Below are 19,536 nucleotides of genomic sequence, written 5' to 3'. Positions count from 1 at the left end.
ACCTCAAAGCATCTTCTCATTTCACCGTTTTCTGAACCCTGTATGGTAGATGTTGTCCCCATTTCACGGATGAAACACTGAGGCTTGGAGACCCTGCCTGCAACACACAGCCAGGAGGGGGCAGTATCAGGACTCCGACTCCAGTCGGTAGGTCTCCAGGGCCCAACTCTGGCCACAACACCCCTGTGCTTCCCTCACCAGCCTCACAATCTGGTGTCCAGCGACGCTCCTCTAGGGCAGTGGCAGGGCCTCCTCACTCCTCTCGGACTGAGCCGGAATCCCCCACTCACGGGGAAGCACAGTGCGGTGCGGCAGAGGTGTGGGAGCAGGCAGGAGCCATCCGCTGCCTAGCCAGGTCCCCATCAGCTGCTCCAACCTTGGGCCACGCTCAGATGGTCTCTGGTTTCACCTGTGCCTGTGTCGCTGCTTCCAGGCACCTCAGGGCAGGGCTGTGCCCCTCCCCCCACACCTGCGATGTGCGCACGCACACGCGCACACGCGCGCACACACAGGTGGGAAAACAGAAGGCAGCTCCATGCCCCCGCAAGGTGGGGACCACTCCCTGGCCTGGTCTTGTCAGCTGCAGCCCCTGAGCCTCTGTAGAGTCATGTCCTTCGGCCGTCCGCTTATGGCCACCCCTCAGGGAAGACCCCAGGGCAAAGGGGCAGGGGCAGGGATCTTGTCTGGAAAGGTGCCCGAAGACGAGGTATCCCAGCCTGCCCTGGCCCTTCCATCTTTTGTCTGTCTGCTGCCAGCTGAGCCCCAGGACCTTGCTCACCCTTGCTCAGCATGCTTGGGGCCCCAGGGTGTCCAGAAGCTTCCAGAAGGCAGAACCCAGTGCTGGTGGGAGATGGCTCCCCTTCTCCCCCAGGGTGTCTCTCCAGCTCACCTAGTGGGTCAGGGCTGCCCCTCTGCCCACATTTGGAGTGGCCTTGCTCCCAGTCCTTCCAGGACCTAGGGCCTACTGGCTTCCAACATGTCACCCCTCAATTAGTTCAACAGGACCTGGAGGCTGGGAGGGCCTCAGGCCCTGTCCCCTCTTGGGAGTGAGAGCATCACTGAGGCAGAGTGGGTTCCTGCCAACGGATGAGGAGCCTCCCTCAGCAGCAGCCACAGGCCTCACCCAGGGGTGCTGCCCACCCAAACAGCGGACCTTCACTCGGGACCACCCTTGGTTTCGGTCCCATCATGGGGGCTCCCGACCTCAGAGGCTGCTGGGCCCCTACAGTGAAGGAGCCAAGAGAATTGGGTGTGGGAAGACGAGCCCATAACCACCCCACCGGTCTCCCCCCATGGCGGAGGCCTTAGGCAGCAAGGACAAGGGAAGTGGCTTGGGACCCACCTCGTCCACTCTCCTGCCTCCCACCAAGCTCAAAGCTCACGCAGGAGGATGTGTGGGGAGGGGACAGCACCAGGCCCCTCGGCTCCATATCCGCCTCCAGAAGGGCGGCGGCCACCCAGAAGAGCCCCACACTGGCTGGGCTGGTGCTCCCTCCCCTGGGGGCCTGTGTGGCCAGGGCAGGTCTGGAAACTTCCTCCCCAAGTCCCTGTCCTTGATAGGCCCGAGATGGAATCTCCTGATGTATCCCTGCGAGGACCACCTGTCACGGAGCCAGGGTGCCTGGAATCTCAACCACCCCCGGGGGCTGTTGGGACTCTCCTGGGGTTGCTGCTGGGGCCTCAGATCGGGCCCAGGTGCTAAGTTCAACATCACAAGCACAAGATGATGAAACGGAGACTGAGGTGCCCGTCTCTTACAGATGGGTAAACTGAGTCCATGGCCAGGTCCAGGAATCTTTCCTCTTACAACCAAGCCCTTCAATGACAGGAGCTCTTAGCCTCCTCGCGCAGAGAGAAAGACCAAGGCCCACAGTCACATGGCAAGACTGAGGCCCATCCTTCCAACTCCCGGACTGTCCATCTTTCTGCCCCTCCACCCTGATAGACTGCTCCCCCCTCCGGGTTAGGGCCATTCTAGAAATTTCTGGAGTAAGGAGGTTCTTTCCCTTCCTGATACCAAGGAGCTCCTGCCTGCCTGTCTTTGTTTTCTTTGCCTAGTGGTGGTGGGAAGAGGGGAACCTGAGATAAGTCTCTGTCCCTTGGGCAGAGAGAACAGCAGCAGGGGACCCCAGGGTCCCCATCCCCAGCACAGGCACAGGACGTTCTGGCAAGACTGCCCCAAGTCAGGGCCTCTCCCAGACTCCCACGGGTGCTTAGAGCTGACCTCAGTGGCACTGACTTCAGGTGCCAAGACTGAGCAGTTGGAGGACAGGCAGGGCCTGAGCCTCACCCCAGGCTGGTTCAGGGGGCAGGAGGGGCCGAGTCCACAGAAAGCCACAGCTGGGGGCAGGCGGGGAAGGACCTGCTCTTTCACTCTTGATAGGACTTTGGGGAAAGAACCTCAAGAGATCCTAGAGGGCACCATAGTGGGGAGGGTCCCAAGACAAAAGCTTGTTTTGGGTGCCCGGGGTGCGGGGAGGGGAGAGAGGGACAGGAGGCCAAGCTGGGCCTCTGGAGATTGGCACCCGCCACGCCCACTAAGGGACAGCCCCCAGCTGAAGGGCGGGACTCCTGCGGGCATCAAGGGGTCTGGGCCTAAAGGTGGACCAGGCTTCAGAACTGGAAAATGCCTGGAGAGTCACCTACAGACGGAAGAGCGTGACACAGAATCGGGCAGCCCAGGGCAATGGCGACCAGGGGCACGAGCAGCAGAGCCAGGAGGGGAAGCCAGGGTGATGGGAGGAAGGTGGGGGGCAGGTGGATCCAGGGAGGAGCCCTGAGTGACAGAGTGTGGCTGAGTTGCGTCTCATGTGTCCAGTGGCACAACAGCCCACCACTGCCACCCCTGAGACTCAGACCCACCCTCACTCTCCATGCTGCAACGTGGGTCTCTGCTCCTTGCAACCGAGGGGCTTAACAAACATACACCAATCTCTCAACATGTCTGGGACCACGGACCTGTCAGGGTCTCCACGAAGGAGTGAACACGTGGGCGAGGTGGCCAGCTCCGCCTCCAGCTTCAGTTCCGGCAGCTGCCCACAGTCAACAGAGTGGATTTGGGGGCAGGGAGAGTCCCAGGGTCCAAACTCCCTAGAGGCTCAGGGGAAGGGAGAACTGGAGGCCACTTGGACTCAGCCACTGATTGGCCTTGAGACCTGGGACCAGCCACTGAAGCTGTCATAACTCAGCAATCACCACCTCCTCCAAGGGCTGTTGCAAGGATTAGGTACACATTGCCCCAGAGCGTGGGCCCTCTCCAGCCACCAGGAGGCGACATGAAACCTTGGGGATTCATCCACCTATCTCAGAAGCTAAGGTCTCTGGAACCAGGCCAGAGACCAGTCGTTTCCTGTCCCCGTCCTCAGCCCCGCAGGGACACAGGGGTGAGACAAAGACAAGCTATCCTGGGATCCCAAAGGCATGCTCAGCCCAAAGGCCTGGGGGTGACTTACCAGCTCTCACAGACCCCAGTTTGGACCCAGACACCAGCCCAAAGCCAGGACCTAACAGCACCCAATCCCCAAAAACTGCACAGGACCGTTGGAATTTGGAAAGTTTTTGTTTTCTTTTTCCCACACATTTCCGGGGTTGGGATGTTTTCCAAGACTCAGACACATTTGTTAACAAAGAGAGAAAAAAACTGGGGGAGCAGGGAGCCCATAGGCAGAGAATGACCCCAGCAGTCCGCGGACAACGCCTCGCTCCCTCTTCCCTGCTGCCCGCGCCCAACAGGTGCCACAGGCCGCTGCTCGTGGTATCTAGAGTATTTGTCTTTAATATATATCTGCATTTGCCTTTCCCGCCCCCCACCCCCCACCCCTGCTCCTCCAGCAGCTTCCCGTCAATGCACGTCGCCCGGCAGCACACGCAGAACAGGCCTTCAGCCCGCGCCCCTTCCCTGGCAGCACCAGGCAGCGCCACTCCTGGCGAGGAGAGTTGGGGCACTGGGGACAGCCCCCTGCCCCACCACGCCCTGACCGCCCACTGGGCCAACCCTCCCGCCCTTCCCCCACCGACTCTGGAAACCCAAAGGGAGGAAAGGAAGGGAGAAACCAGACACACAAAAAAAAGGGGAGTGGGGAAGGAGGGTGGGGACAGAGACAAGCAAGCCTGGGATGGGGACTGGAGGGCTTGGGTAGAGAAGGAAGGCAGGAAGGACAGAGAGAGGAAGAAGAAAAATTGAAGAAAATTAACAGGACGAGTAGTGGACACTACAAAATCCCCAGCCTTCCTTCCCGCCCAACCCCACCAAAATAAAACTACCCCCCTTAAAAAAATAAATCAACCCAGGGCTGTGAGCACGTGCCCTGCCTGGCGGGCGCAGGGCTGAGAGGGACAGTCAGCCCCAGGACTGAGATGCCGGCCGCAGGCGCAGGCGGCAGGAGGAAGGGGACGAGTACGGGGTTTTTCCTTTTCTTTTTTTGCTTTTCCTCTTCGTGAGAGAAGCCTGAGGCAGCCAGGGAGAGGGTTCCCAGGCCCCCGGCAGAGAGGGCCGCACCCTCCTCCCGGGTCCTCCCCGGGAGGGGCAGCTGGCAGTGGGGCGCGGTGCCGGGGGCTCAGACGTAATACTCCTTGTCTTTGTTCTTCTTGGCCTTGCTGGGCGTCTTGGGGGCGGCCGGGGCCTTCTCTTTCACCACTGCCCCATTGCTCTGGGCCGAGTTACTGATGTAGTTCCGGCTCTGGTCCACCTGGTAGGAGCCCTCGTCGCGGTTGCGGTACTTGTACATGGCGTAGAGGAGGATGAGGATGCAGAGCGCCGCCGCCGCCACGATGCCCACCACCATGCCCGTGGTGCTGCTGGACTCCCGGATCACCTCCACTGCGCCCGGCGGGCCCCGCTCCCCGGGCCCCGTGGGGTTGGCTGTGGGCAGATGGGGGAAGCCAGGGGCTGAGGTCACGCCGGGGCGCAGGGGAGGGGGCCTCCGCGGCTCGAAGGACGTGGGGGCCCCGGGCCCCAGGGGCGGGTTCTCCAGCAGGGGCTGCAGCGGGTCTCGGTGGTTCATTTTGCCCGCCGGCAGGTTGGGGGCCGGGGCGGAGGGGGCGAGCAGCACCCCGGGGGCACCCGTGGCCCCATCTGTCCTGAGGTTGGGCCGGGGAGCGGGTTTGCGGGGTGACAGGAGGGTGGTGCGGTCCGTGACCAGGGGAAAGGTGGTGTAAAAGTCCTCGTCGTCCGTAGGGGGGAGGCTGGAGTCAAAGACCTCCCCTGAGGCGAAGCCCGAGGCCTCGATGGGCTCCTCGCAGTCGCTGTCGTCCCGCTCAGCCTGGCACGGGCCCCCAGAGGGCGGGCGGCGGGCCGCGGGCGGGGGCAGCGTGTCTTGGGTGGCGCCCACGCCCGTGAGGAAGGGGTAGAAGGTGGGGGGTGGGGGCACGAAGGGGGACCGGGTGGCCACGGGAGGGGGGTCTAAGGAGTCCTCCGTGATAATGGGCAATATTAACTCTCCTCCTAGAACAAGAGAGAGAAGAGAAAAGAGAGGGCGTCAGCGAGGGCCGGGGCGCAGGCGGCCGGCACAGAGAGAGAAACAACAGCCTCACACACCCAAATCGGTTCCAATTGGCTTTGGCGGAGACTAGAGCGGGCCGGGCCCGCCCGCCAGCCGGCCGGAGCACTGCGCTTTAAGCGGGCAGCGGCTCGGATGCCCTGGGCACCCCACGCACGGGTTCTGTGACTCTGGGTTTTGGTCTTTTGTTTGTCTTAAGAAACCAAAAGGAACAGAAAGAAAAGGAAATCGAAAAGAAACGGAAAAAAAACTCTACTGTTTTAAGGTTTTAAAAACAGATACAACAGCAGCATTTAAACAAACCTAACAACAATATCTTTTAGGGTTTTTCTAGATTTTTTTTTTTTTTTGCTTTTTTTTTTTAAAAAAGAAGATAGCATACCACGGAATTCAGGCAACTTACATCAACAAATAGGCCGTGTGATTTTAGCATGAAGAAAAAAATTACAAACAGAGCTGTGTAAGCGGGTTCTCCCGGAAAAAAATAAGAAAAAACAACTTTTCCGTACAACGTTTTCTATCTGTTTGGTATCTCCCTCCCTCACTCGTCTCTCCCTGGCCATCTTCCTTCCTCCAGAACACTCTCTCTCCTCCCTCACTAGTGCCCTCTTCCCCTCGTTAAACACAAAGCTGAAATCTGCGCCCCTGCAGGTTGGGGTGAGGAACTGTTACCGCCACTTGGTGTCAGCATGTGGGGGAGGGAGGGAACAGTGGGCAGGAGGGCTTGGAGGGGAGGTGGGTGACAGGCAGCTATGTAGGGACTGCTACATGAGCAAGAGGGCTTGGGAGGGGATGGCCATGGAAGGGGCTTGGAAGGCTGTGGGAGAGTGGACAGTGAAGGTGGGAGGTGAGGAGGCCCATGAGGAAGAGCAGATGGGGAGGGCTCAGACACACTGGAGCAGCGTCCTATCCCATAGGACTCTGGGAGGGGTGTCAAGGAGCCATGTAGAGGCCGGGAGGTCGGGGAGGGGCACGGAGTAAGGGAGGGAAGTGGGCAGGGCCGTGAGATTCCTGAGTTAAGCCTAACTCCCCAACTTTCTTCACCCTCCACCTCTGACCCCCGCTGACTTCCCCCCTCCCCCTCCCCAGAACCCCCATGGGCCACCAGGACCTGGCCAGGGCTTGACGGCCTCTGGCCCTCTTATTATTGTTAAAACAATAATAAAACAACGGAAAGAAGAAGAAAGCAAAAAAAGAAAAGAAAATACATACACAGCCATCTGGGAGGGATACACTTGCTAAAATAGGGCCCGGGGAACTAGTGGGGAGGGCTTTGTGAAGGGGAGAGTAGGTCTCCCTCTCCCTGGGTCTGATAACTGGAGTCCCCTGGGCAGAAACTGCAATTCCCATCAGCCCCCAAAGGGTGAGAACTACAACTCCCATTAACCCTTGGAGGGGTGTGGACCACAATTCCTATCAGCCCCTAGGTCAACAACTATTAATACAACTCCCATCAGCCTCCTGGGCCTCCTCTCAAAGCAAAATAGCGCAACCCCTGGCCTGGGGTAGAAGGGAGTTGGCACCGGCTCTGGGTGGCTGGTGGGAGGCCTCACTCCTCTTGCAGGGGCACCTCTGGGCCTGGTGGGGCTGGAGGTTTCCTCCCTGGCTCTCCCTCCAGCACAGCCTAAGCTCTGCCCACACCTGAGAGCCTCTCCCTGGCCTCTGCAGGGTGTGTTTTCACAGATCATGGCCACAAGACCCCCGGCCCCCGGTGAAAGCATCCCTGGGCCTCCACTGCCACAGCCGCACTGCAGCCAGGCCAGCCACATTCCACCTTTGCATCTTAGAGCTTTTCTCCTTCCCCTACCCACCTACCCACAGCCCTCCGCCCTCGACTGCGCTCGAGTTCAAACACCTATGCTGACCCTTCAGATCAAGCTCCAATCTCGCAGAGCCATCCTTGGCCACACCAGCCAGCCCACAGCCATTGAACTCAAAGCCTTGCCCCAGACTGCTCTTCCTACTAGCCTCCAATCTCCTGGGCAGGGGCCCAACTACACCCCAGAGTCTGAAGCCCCAGCCTGGCCCTCCACAGACTTAGCCACAGTGGAAAACCGAGCCAAGAGCAGAGAAGCAGGTTTTGTGGCACTGGGACTGTCTGACCCCAGCTTGTTATGGATGAGGATGCTTAGGCCTGGGTGGGCAGGACTTCCCAAGGTCACCAGGTGTTGGTGTCAGGTAAGGTGAACAAATGGACTCCCCAGTCCCTTCTGTGGGTCTCAGAGGCCAGGGAAGGGCAGTCTCACGAGGAGCCCAGGAAAGCCTAAATCCTCCCTGCCCCCGTGCCTCCAGGAAGCTGCGGGGGCTGCTTGACGCTTGCCTTAGATGCTAATCTGTTGTCACTGAGTTTCTGTGTGACTGTGGGCAGGTTTCTTCCACTCTCTGGGCCTCAATTTTGCCATCTATAAAACTAGGATATTGTGCTCCAGTCCCAGGGTGAGGCCAAGGCCTGCTCCTATGGGCCCTCTATCCTTGGAGGAACGTAGTGTGTCCTCCCACCCCCACCTGATGTCCCAGACCCACCAAAGGACAGCCCAGCACCCTGGTACCTGGGTGAGGGGCAAACTCAGCTGTCAGCTTTCAGGAGGGCAGTAGTCCCTCAAGTGGGGGTGTTCCTGGCCCAACCACGGCAGGGTTTCCCTCCCTGCAGGGACCCCAAGTGCATTGGGGGTCTCCCTACTGGCCCACACCACCTGCCCTCTTCCCTGACCTTTGCCTTCTCTTCAGAACACCTTCCCCCTCAGAACACCTTCCCCTGCTGACACCTTAGCGTCCGGCCAAACATCTTCTCTTCCATGCAGATTTCCAAAGGATGCTCCCTGCCTTGGGTGCCTCTGACACCACGTCCCCACTTTGTCCTGGAGGTACAGCTTTGGACTCACCTCGAGGGAAGGCCCAAAGGCCTGAGTCCCATCTGTCTGTCTCCCTAGCACACAGCAGTGGGCCTGGCCCAGAGCTGGGGTCGTCATGATTTTCCAGGGGAAGAGGAACAATATTCCTAAGGCATTTCCTCTGAGCTGGGCCAGGCTAGGTATCTGGGGAAGCGGGTGGGAGCCTCTCTCCTAAGCCGGAGCAAAGCCCTGGGCAGGGCCACATGACTCCTGAGCTAAGGAATCACTGAGTTCTGAACACCCCACCCCCTCCACCCTCCAAGGCAGCAGGCACTGCTCAGAGCTCAGCCTGACAGGAGCCTTGTTCCATGGTCCAGCTCCAACCCACTGCCACCCCCACCTTCCATCTTAGACCAGGCCATCAGTCGCTCATGGAAACTCCAGGGTCAAGGCTTGGCCTAAGCTTCCTTATGACTGCTGGCCATAGCTGGGGCCCCAGCGAAGTGCCAGGCCCAGGGCACAGACCAGGAGGCCCTTGCTGGGACCACATCCTGCCCTAGAGGGGCTGACAGGCTGATCAGGGCACAAACCTCAGCTCTCTACCAACTGCTTGCCCCTAGCTGGGCCAGGGCATGTGGGGTTTTCAGGCCTGGACCCACAGGCAAGTCCTGCTCAGTCTGAGCCCCCCACAACCATGTTCCCCAACTTGCTGGCCCTTGGGACCATAGGCTCCCTGCATCCTCCTATGAAGCCTTCCCCACCCCCAGAGCCCTCCCAGGCCTGCTCACACTGACCTCTCGCCCCTCCGATCCCAGCTGCTGCCCGTCTGGCCTCCGTATCTGGGTCCCAGCCCTGTCCCTGCATCTGCAGCTCCTCTGGGGCTTTCCTGAGCCCTCCTCTGCCCAAGGCTATGACAGCACATCTCCTGAAGTGTCCTGTCCTCACCTCCTTCCCCCTACTGGTGCACCCTTCTCATGACAGCTTGTCTCCCGTCCTGCTTCCTCCCTGTGTCCTTCAGGTGTCCCACACCCCACTCCCTCTCTACAAGATACCAGGCTACAGGAAGCCCAAGAGAACACTCTCAGCCCTCCTTCCCCAACCTGGCCTAGCCTCAGGGGCCACCAAGTCACACTTAGCGTCGGGTGCTGGGCTCTCCCAGGGTCGCACACCTTGGGTTCAGAAAGCATCAGAAGAGGGTGCCTGGTGAGGAGTCAGCAGGGCCCAGAGGAGGGGAAGACCCCTCAGAGACTCCTCACTGCCCAAAGCCCAACTGCTGTCCCTCCCGCTGGGCTCTAGGGGTACAGACTCGTGATGACTCATGGTGCCTGGGGCCCTCCGTCCAGCTCTATGCCAAGGATGCACCCTGGGAAAGGGTGCTCCCAGGAGCCACCGGAGTCTGGAAAGGACCCCCAGCAGCCTCCTGCCCCTCCCCCACTCCAGGCAGCTGTAGCACTTGGAAAATCCTCACAGGTGCACACTTATCACAGATGCCACCCAGCCTCCTTTCCTCTGCATCCTAAGAAAAATTGAATTTCAGTGCATGTCCATGGCACTTACTAGAGAATTCCAATCTGACCAAGGAGACCACCAGCCATTCCTGAGCACTCCTTCCTCCCAACTCTCCTTCCTCTGGGGGCTGCTGGCCCAGCAAGCTGGGCCCTTTCTGCTATTAGGGCACGCAAGGCCCCTAATTAGAAATCTACCCAGGAACCCCATTCCCACCCAAGCAAGGTGTGCCCACCCCCAAAGGGGAGTCTAGAACCAAGGCTAAGAGGGTCCAAGACGAAGCAATTAGCTGGCTTAGGCCCCATCCACCAGTGCTGGAGCCCTGGCCCGGCTGTGAGGGGCAAGACAGCCACTAGCCTACAGCACACTTCATGTGGGTTAGAGAAAAGGCAGTCGACACGGACACAGCCCTGCGGTGCACACCTTGACCAACAGTACCTCTGTGCAAGACTGGAAAAAAGCATTCTCTCCTCTCAGTGGACACAGCCCTGTCCCGGGACCCAGGACACATGGCTGGGAAGCAGAGCACTGGCCAGATTTCAGCCCCTACTCACCTGTCCAAGCAGAGAACCACCTGTGCCACTGTGTGTGGTGGCCTGGAGGATGGCGTCCCTCCCTACCCTGAAACCCCAGCACAACAGGGCAGAGGCCAGAGTAGTTTCAAGGTCAGAGAAAGGGAGGTACATTGTGGTGTGTGTGCACATGCACACACATGCACACACACCCTGAGGGTCTGTGTTTCTGTGTACCTGGGCATATGTCCCTAAGCACATGTGAGCAAGTGTGTACCTGAACCTCGTTGGATCTGAGCATAAGAGTGTGCATGTCAGTGAGGGGACCTCTGGCTCTGGCATGGTCCGCTGGCACCTGAGCCTGGGTCTGAGCTCAGTGTGCACATGTGAATGTGTGACTGTGCCCCTGAGAACATGTGACTGCACCACCGTGGGTCTGGGCATATGGGGTGCGCACCCTGTGAACACATCCTTCACCAAACTCATTTTCTCCTTCTCCTGGGCAGCCAGACTACATTCCCCAGCATCCCTTGCAGCTAGGCATGGCCATGTGACTGAGTAGCGGGCACTGCTATCCCGGCCCCCAACAGCTTCTTTTGTGCCATCTTCCACACTCCATGGCCTTGGAAACCATGTGTTGACAACAAAGGTGTCACAGATGGAAGGGGTGTGGGCTCCTAAAGCGCCCCTTGGAGCAGAGCCACCTGCTGACCCGGAGAACCCAGGGAGGGCACACCTGAGTGAGAAACTTCTCTTGAATTAACCACTGAGATGTGTGGCTTAGCTACCACAGAAACAAAAGTTATTTTAGCTAATACAGGCACCGGCCCCAGACATGGATGTCACAGCAACAAAAACCCATGGCACTCATGTGACAATCCAAAGAGCCAGGTGTGGAGGCTGGGAAGATGCAGACCCCTGTCATGCAGTGGCAAACCATTTGGGACACACTGTTGCTTGTGACGACCCAGAGGGTGGGCGCACAACCTACTCAGGCTCAGGAGCCGAGGGAAAGGGCTGGGAAAGGACCCAGAGACCATTCTGGCTTTCACCGTCTGCTTTTAGCAACATCGTACAAGAAAGTGACAAACTTAGGCAAGAATTGGCTGGTTTTCAGACAGAAAGGAAGGGAATAGACAGCCCAGAAACGTGGGTCCTGCAAGAGTCAGAAGAGCCACCATTTCCAAACCCCAAACAGTAAGGAGGGAAAACTGAAAAAGGGTTTGAGGCCCAGCAAAGCTTCTCATAAGGGCACTCAGCCTTGCTCAAGGACCAGGCTTAGGCTGTGGCCTCCCCACCTACTATTTCAAAGTCCTCAAGACAATCACCACTGCACGAAGACAAAGAGGCACAGGGGGAGAAACAAGAAAATAAATGAGGCTTGAGAATTGTGCCTAGGACAGAACTCTGGGTGCGGCTACTTCGGCTGTTCCAGCCTTACAACCACCTTTGGGGCCCCGAGCATGCATGAGCAGGGTGGGCTGCAATGCGACAGCATCCCTAAGGAGGATCACTTCGGAGATGGCCATGGAGGAGGAGGACTGGGGAGAACACCCCAGAGGCAGGGCCCAGCCAGGAGAGAGAGTTTCCAGAGAGCAGTGGGGTTTAATGCGGAAGCCCACCCACCGCAGGGTGTCTTCCAATCTTTCCCTTCTTTGAACGGGAGGCCATGTCGGGGTTGTTGTCTCCCCACCACTGTATTCTGGGTGTGTGCTGGGCTGTGAGGGCAGTGAGATAAATCATCTTTGTAGTTGACTGGTCTCCAGTCCACACACAGGTCCCCAGAACACAGGAGCCAGGTCTGGATGGGACGGAGTGGGCTGCCACCTCCCAGACACCCTCAGCTTTGAGAAGAATACCCTAACTGGGTGGGACTTTGGGTTGCCTCCCTTGGGGAGGGGTGGGTATGTTCTGGGGGTGGGAGGAAAAGTGAAATGGATTCTTGATGAGCCGAAGGCCAGACTGGCAAATAATTCACTAACTGGTTCCCAAATCTGTTTCTGCTTCCTCCTGGGAACACAGCAAGGCCGTCCCTCCCGGCCTTCCTTGAAGCTAGGTTGGGCCCCATGATTGAGCTCCAGATGACAGAATGTGGGCAGGAACAGTGGGCACCTCTCCCAGACCTGGCCAGTAAAAACCTCCCCTTTATGAATCCATGCCGGGTCCCCTTCCACGGCAACTTGGGATGTCACCTGTTGAAGATGGTGCAGCCGCAAGATGGAAGGAGACCAGGCCCTGAGTCACGGTTGCCCACTGATCAGGAACCCTTGTTTATAACTTAGGTGAATGAGAAATGTATTTCTGTGTGTTAAACCACAGATGTGTGGAGTTTGTCTATTGCAGCAACTAGTGTTACCCTGAGACCTTCTGGGAATCTGAACACATTTGTGCTTCTGTGGGTCTGAGCAAATTTTGTGTCTGTGGAATTAAGCCTGCATGTGCCTCTGAGGGTCTCGTTCATGAGTGCATGGGGCGATGCCCCAGTTGTGGTGTGTACCTGGGGTGAGTGCAAGAGGCTGCTTCTGTGGGTCTGAGCACACATGGGCATGGGTGAATCTGAGTACACACGTGTATACATGTGTGCCCTTGTGGGTCTGAACAGCTGTGTGTACTCAGCTGAGTGTCAACATACAGGCATGTCTTGTACTGGGTCTGAGGATATCTGTGTACCCTTCTATGTGCCCTTCCACTGCATGGGTACCTCGCTGCATGGGGACCTTGGAGCACAGAAGTGCACCCATACTGTGAGCACCTGTGTGAGCCGATGTAGGCCTGAGCATGTATGTGTGTGTACACACACCTCTATGGGGGTCTGAGCATATGTGCCTGCACTTCTGTGGGTCAGTGTGTACATGTGTATTCTGTGAGTCTGAACCAGTATGTACGTTTCAGCAGGCAAGCATGTGTGTATGTGCACCACTGTGGGACTGAGGTCATGTCTGCATGCCTCCAGGAGTCTGAGCGCATGTGTGTGTGTGAGCACATGAGTATGCATGAAAGTATGAGCCTCTGCAGGTGTGAGCTCGGTGGGCCTCTCAGGAGCAGTGTGGGAGAGTGGCAGGTCTGTGAGGCTGAACAAATTGTGCATGTGTGTGGACCCCTGGGGCTGAGCACACACAGCCTACCTGAGAATGTGTACACCTGAAACTTTGTGAGTCTTAGCGCATATATACACCTTTGTGTGCACGTGGGCATGCCAGAGTGGGATTGAATACACACATTGGTGCATGAGTACCTCCCTTTAAAGATGTACATGTGCATCTTGGTGAGTACACTTGGGTAGAGCTGTAACACACATGCACCTCTGTGAGTCCGGGCATGGATCTGCACTTCGGTGAATACATGTGTGTATGTGCACACATGCACTTCAGGGCGTCAGAACACACTGTGTACATGCCTAATCTGAACATGCATACAGGTCTCTAGGGTTCTAAAACATGTGTCTGTAAATCTGAACACAGGTGTGGGATTCTGTGGTCTGAGCACTTGTGTGAGTGTACATTACACAGGGAGATCTATACATACATGCACGTGCCTCTGTGAACTAAGCATGGATGTGTAATTCTTTGAGCACAAAGACGTGTCACAAGGCATGTGCCTCACTGGGTCTGAGCACATACGTGCACATACTCAGGTCTGAACCTACACCCATGCATTCCAAGTGTCTGCAATATGCAAGTGGGTCTATGAGTCTGGGCATGTATGTCAATAGCTGTGAGTGTGTGAGTGCCTCAGTGGGTTGGAGCATGCATGCATGCCTATCTCTGAGAGCACATGCAAGTACCCTGATAAATCTGAGACACATGGTTGAGTGTGTGCACGTCTTTGTGTGACTGAGCACACTTCTAAGTGTAAACCTCTGGGGGCTGAGCAGGTGTACACCTGGGAGTCTGAGCACCTCTGTGGGTATTTTTGGAGCTCTACATACACACATGCAAGACTCAGTGTCTCTGAGTACACGTGTGTGCCTTTGTGAGACTGTGCGTGTGTACATGAGTTGGGTCTCAAGAGGTATGTATCTGAGTGTATGGACTTCGGGGGTATGAGCACACACGTGCCTCTTGAGGTCTAAGCATGTGTGTGCCTCTGTTGGTCTGGGCATGAACGGTGTGTGCTCTTCTAGGTTTTAACGTATGTGTGCATGTGGAAGTCGACCCATGTGAGCTTGCCGGTGGGTCCATAAATGCGTGTGCAGGGAGGTATGCATGCCTCTGATCAAAGCACATGCCTGTGTACACAGATGTGTGCCTCTGTGGGTCTGAGCCATGTGTACTCTTCCTATGTGTCTCAGGGTGTCCAAAGTCAGATCCCCACAGGGTCAGGCCCAGAACACAATGTGTGGGTCATGCCAGATGAGACAACAAGGGGTGGTGGGTCACATTACCAACTGTACGGTGCATGCCCCTAAAGGCAGCCCCACTCAAAAGAACTTAAACAATATTCTTTGGCTGGGTGGCCAATCTCAGGTAAAATGACCGTGTAGATGATGGTCTGACCAAGCAAGGGAGGAGGTGTGGGGCCTGGGGTCGGTGGGGAAGCCCGGTTAGCGGATGGGTGGAAAGGTCAGCAGGGATGATCCCAGGCCCCACACCTGGACCCAGGGATAAGGATCAACCTGGAAGTGGGAGGGCTGCAAACACCCGTGGGGTCAGGCCCTGGGCAGTCACTGCCTTGGAGCCAAGGGACACCGGAGAGAAGCCTCATCGCATGGGGCCCCATGAGAGGCTCCCCTGTCTCCGGGGGCTTGGCTTGGGGGGCATGGCCTGGGGGACCGTGGAGTCATCTTGGTCCTTGCCTGGCCTCCCATCGGGCTGAAAAGGATCCAGTGATAAGCCTTTCAGAGTGATGTGAGTGTGGACGCGTACACATGTGCGGCATAGGCCTGGGGGAGAGCCTGTGGCTTCCGGCGGTTTCCTCTGGGGGCTCCAGTGTGCACTTTAACCTCCCTCCTCGCCTTATTTTTAAAGCTGGGTCCTGGGCAGACCGCCAATCCCTCCCTATTCCTAGCTTCTAGTTCTCCTCCACGCTCCAACCGCCCCTCACATACTTGGCTTTTTTCCCAGGAGGATGGCCCAGCGGTTGGTAACCTCACAGAGCCCTGACTGGGGAGCAGCTGATCCGCCGGCTCCAGCTCCTCCTGACCCCCCACCCTAACGCAGCCAAAAAGAGCACAGACCACCAGTGCACACACTCGGCGTCACACCCAAGCCCCTGACGAGACTCCAAGCCAGGGCTGGGAGGGAGGTTGGAACCTCAGTGGACAGAATGTGGCCCTGGTGCAGTCCAGTGTGCACTGCGTGTTTTATGTGGTGACCTTCTGGCCCCAGATGCCCCTCTGCAGGGTCCAGGGAAAGCAGAGACTCCTGTCACCCGGGAGTTCCTGTCCCAGAGTGTGTGAACATGGGCACGTGTGTGCAAACACATGTGATGGGGCAACACAGCATCCTTTTCTCACGACCCACGCAGACCTTTGTCCCCAGAGCCCCCTCCAGGGTTCTCAGGGGCCATCCATCACAGCCACTTCCGCAGGCCTGGGCTAGCAGTGCTGTGTCAGCCACAGGAGCACTCAGTAAGTGCCTAGAGCTTAGAGGGGTGAAGCAGGCCTGGGGGGTGCTGTGTGTTGAAGCTGCCAGATGCCCAGAACCTCCCAAAGCAATGGAGGGGTTGGAGTGTGCATCCCTGAGCTGAGATTGCCCACCAAGATGGAGGGACAGCCCCAGCAGAAGAGCCTCCCAGAGCAGAGGGCACGTGTCCCAGAAATCCCTCTGCCCTTTATACTTGACGCTGAGCCTCTGCCCCAAGGCTCATGGTCCATGGTTAGGTCCTGCTCCCTTCTTGCTTTGCCCACACTCCTTCCAAGGTCGTGGCCCACCCACCCTCAGCTCGAATGCCTCTTCTGGAGCTCGAAGGCCCCCAGGCCAGATTCACAGGATGTACCCAGGGCCCACTGCCCACCTCCTGACCACATGCCCTCCCCCAGCCCTGCAGGCACCGCCTCAACCTCCAGGCTTCTGCTACCAACAGCCCAGGCACCACCCATTGCAAGGTAACGAGAATTGCCTGGGAGCCCAGGCGAGACCTGTGGGCGGCCCTGAACTCCCACGAGCTCATCTGGCCGCCACCAAGGCCTGTGCTCCCCGCTGGGAAATCGCCGCATCCAGTCCTTTCTCAGTTTAGTCGCCAGCCTCAAGTGCTCCAGCCTCCCCAGCTGCTCTCGGCCACCCCCAACCTGTTCAGATGAGCAGCCCTGGCACCCACTGTGCCACTCCGCACCCTACATTTCTCAGCCAGCACTCAAAGCACCCCTACTTTGCTGACTCCCCCTAGAAGCATCAAGTAGAGGCCTGGAAGGCCCCCCAGCCCCACTCTCCTTCTACAGCAGTACCCCTGTAGAACTTGGACCAGACCTCAGGCCCCCATCTCCCCAGGGGACCACGTCTGGCCTAGGGGGCATCTCCCACCCAGCACACTGCCCGGCACAGAGCAGTAGCTGTGTTGTAACCGTCCTGCCTTGGCCTGGTGGTCCTGGCAGTGTCCACCCTGGGAACTCTTCAGACCAGTATAATGGACACTTCCCTGAGGCTGGGGATGAGGAGGGTCCAGGATCCAGTTGAGACCTACTGTCTGGTGACCAAGAGAGCACCAGGCCTCAGGGCAGATGAGAGTTGCAGTTCTGGACCCAAGAGCTGATGGGAGTTGTAGGCCTGCATTGTCTACCCACCCCCACCCCAAGGACTCATGAGAGCTGTAGTTACTCATCTTTCTAAGAAAAAGTCTCCCTCTTTCCCTTCTAGCACCCCTTGGCTCTCAACCCAGGACCCCAGGCTAAGGACCTCACTACCTCTGAGGGTTAGGGAACAAAGAAGACACCTTGCCAGAGGGCATTTGAGGGACCTGGGGGATGTTAGGAAGGGGACCAACCAGGGAAAGCTAAGGCCTGGCAGCAGGCCCTGGGGCTTGGGCCAGGTGGCAGGGACAGTCGCCCCCCTCCCAGCAGCGTTGCGGAGGGCCCCGGGGCAGGGGAGGGGGGAAAGGCACTCACCAGTACTTGGCTCACACTCCTCCAGGTCCTCATCATCACTCGGACACTCGGCTGAGGCCACCAGGAGGTCATCTGTGTTCTGGGGTGAGAGGAGGGGTGGGAAAAGAGGGGTCCAGAGAGGTCAGCAGACCCCCAGGTGCCTCCTGAGGTACCGCGATGGTCCAGGGAACAGAACCCTGGGCTGAGACAGACAACCTGGTCCGAGTCCCAGCTCTCCCCTCATTTGCTGGGTGACCTTGGGCCTCCATTTCCTCCTGTGCAAAGGGAAACTTAGCAGCACCAGCCCTGCAACTGCCCTGGCTTCCGAGGATCAATGAAACAGCACAGGTTGTGCTTTTTACTTCTGGGAAATGAGGAGAGAGACCGGACGCCAGACCTCAGCCTGCAGGACTGCAGCAAGGGGGCCCAGGATGTCCCGGGCCGGGATGTGGGAAGGCCAGCACTGGCAGGGCAGAGTGGGGACAGACCTGGAGGGGTTTCCTGGCCCTGGCTTCACTACCCCATCACCCCTCATCTCTCTCCCACCCCCTTTCCTGGAGGCTGAGAGAAGCAAGCAGGCTGCACACAATAATTAGGGCTATGGTTGCCATGACAACGGGAGTCGACTTTGTCAGCATTTTCTCTCCTCTTGATTGCAAAGAAAGAGAATCCCCAAGATGAGTGAGCGTAAAGGGGAGTGGGGCACTTGGGCGGTGTTAGGGAAGAGACCCGAGGATGGAAGGAAAAGTCCAGGCAGGAAGGGAGCCCGAGAAACTGCAGGTGGGGAGGCTGAAGGCCAAGGACAAGAAGGGTCAAAAGGGTCATATCCTGCCTCCTCCCCAGCCCTTCATCTTCACACACTGCAGCCCTCACCCACAGGCAAGGTGGGTCTGGGAGGACCCACGTTCCCTTCTGCATTCTTGCCGCCTCGCCACCAGCCTCCATCTTGGGCGCATCCTCATCACAGCTGTGACCCCTGGGGCCCCCACCTCCCTCTTCCACCTGGTGGTCCACCTGAGACCAGACAGCCCTTCCTTCCCTGTGACCTAGAGGGCTCTGGGCATGGTGGTGCCCAGCCTTGGGTGGAACCCAGGCCTTTCTCCCAGGGCTCCCTGCACCCTAGGGGCAAAGCCATCAGATCCCCTCAGTTCCCTGGCAGAGAGGAAAGGGGTCCAGGCTTATCTCTCCTGGATGACCCTGGTTCCCTGCAGCACAGAGTGGCAGGGAGGAGGGCCCTGGAGTCGCGTGGAGCCCACCCCTGTTAGAGGGCGAAGCTGAAGATGGACTGGTGGTGGAGATAGGGCACGTCCTCATGGCCATTCCTAGGTCCCTCCCTCACCCTGGGAGCACATGGGGCCCTCCAGGCCTCCAGGCCCAATGGCCATAGGCAGTGAGATGGGGGGTGGGGAGGGAAGCCGCATTGGGGGCAGGTGGCTGAGGAAGGCCCATGTGCCAGCTGTGAGCCCTCCCAGGCCAACAACCAGAGCAGGCACTGGTGGCAACAACCAGAAAGCTCAGCCCAGCTCCTGATGGCCTCAGCAAGTCACACATGCTCAACCATCTTTGGCCACCAGGAAAGCCAGGCCCATCCTGCCCCAGCGGAGCCACATTTCCCAAGTGCAGCCCCTCATGTCCTCCCCCATCACTTGGGCTTGACCTTGCCCAGGAAGCACCTGAGCAGGGGCCAGCCCTGGGGCAGGGTAAAGCACAGGGGACTGTCTGCACCGACACTCCCCAGACACACCCCAGACCCATAGACACAGAGAACACCGGGGCCCACTGTGCAGTGGCACCTGCTCAAGGTCACAGGGAGAGGACTGGTGAAGGCAATGGACTTGCAGCCAGGGCCTTTCCCACTGCAGTCTGTGCTGCAGGGAACCAGGGTCATCCAGGAGAGACAAGCCTGGACCCCCTTCCTCTCTGCCAAGGAACTGAGGGGATCCGAAGGCTTTGCCCCTGAGGTGCAGGGAGCCCTGGGAGAAAGCAACAAGGAGAGGCTGCTCCTGGCCCCCTCCAGCCTCTGGGAGGGGGGCGCTGCCCACCACCAGGTGACTGCATCCAGCCCCTCCAGTACTGTCACCTCTGCCCAGAGCAGGGCCATCCTGGTACCATCCATCTGCCACTTGCTGCCCACACAGCACTAGGCATGGCCTTTACTGGAGGACAGA

General features: G+C 58.3%; 1 protein-coding gene across 6 annotated transcripts in view; it reads right to left on the bottom strand.

The window, feature by feature from the left end:
• Positions 1-3,540: 3,540 nt before the first annotated feature.
• The window catches only part of NRXN2 (neurexin 2), a 107,887-nt gene continuing 91,891 nt past the window's right edge, over positions 3,541-19,536 (bottom strand). For 3 of the 6 annotated variants that reach the window (XM_012665245.1, XM_012665249.1, XM_012665251.1), the window contains 2 exons: positions 17,390-17,468; positions 4,430-4,861 (listed from right to left, as the gene is read on the bottom strand). In XM_012665245.1, the coding sequence (XP_012520699.1) occupies positions 4,557-4,861; positions 17,390-17,468 (384 nt within the window). In that variant the 3' untranslated portion in view covers positions 4,430-4,556. Of the gene's footprint in view, positions 5,444-17,389; positions 17,469-19,536 lie in introns of all 6 variants that reach the window. The other 3 variants (XM_012665222.1, XM_012665237.1, XM_012665227.1) reach the window with 2 other exon arrangements.

The sequence above is a fragment of the Propithecus coquereli genome, unplaced genomic scaffold (assembly GCF_000956105.1).
Source record: "Propithecus coquereli isolate 6110/MARCELLA unplaced genomic scaffold, Pcoq_1.0 Scaffold120, whole genome shotgun sequence".
Lineage (NCBI taxonomy): Eukaryota > Metazoa > Chordata > Mammalia > Primates > Indriidae > Propithecus > Propithecus coquereli.
This window is presented reverse-complemented; position numbering and strand designations above follow the sequence as displayed.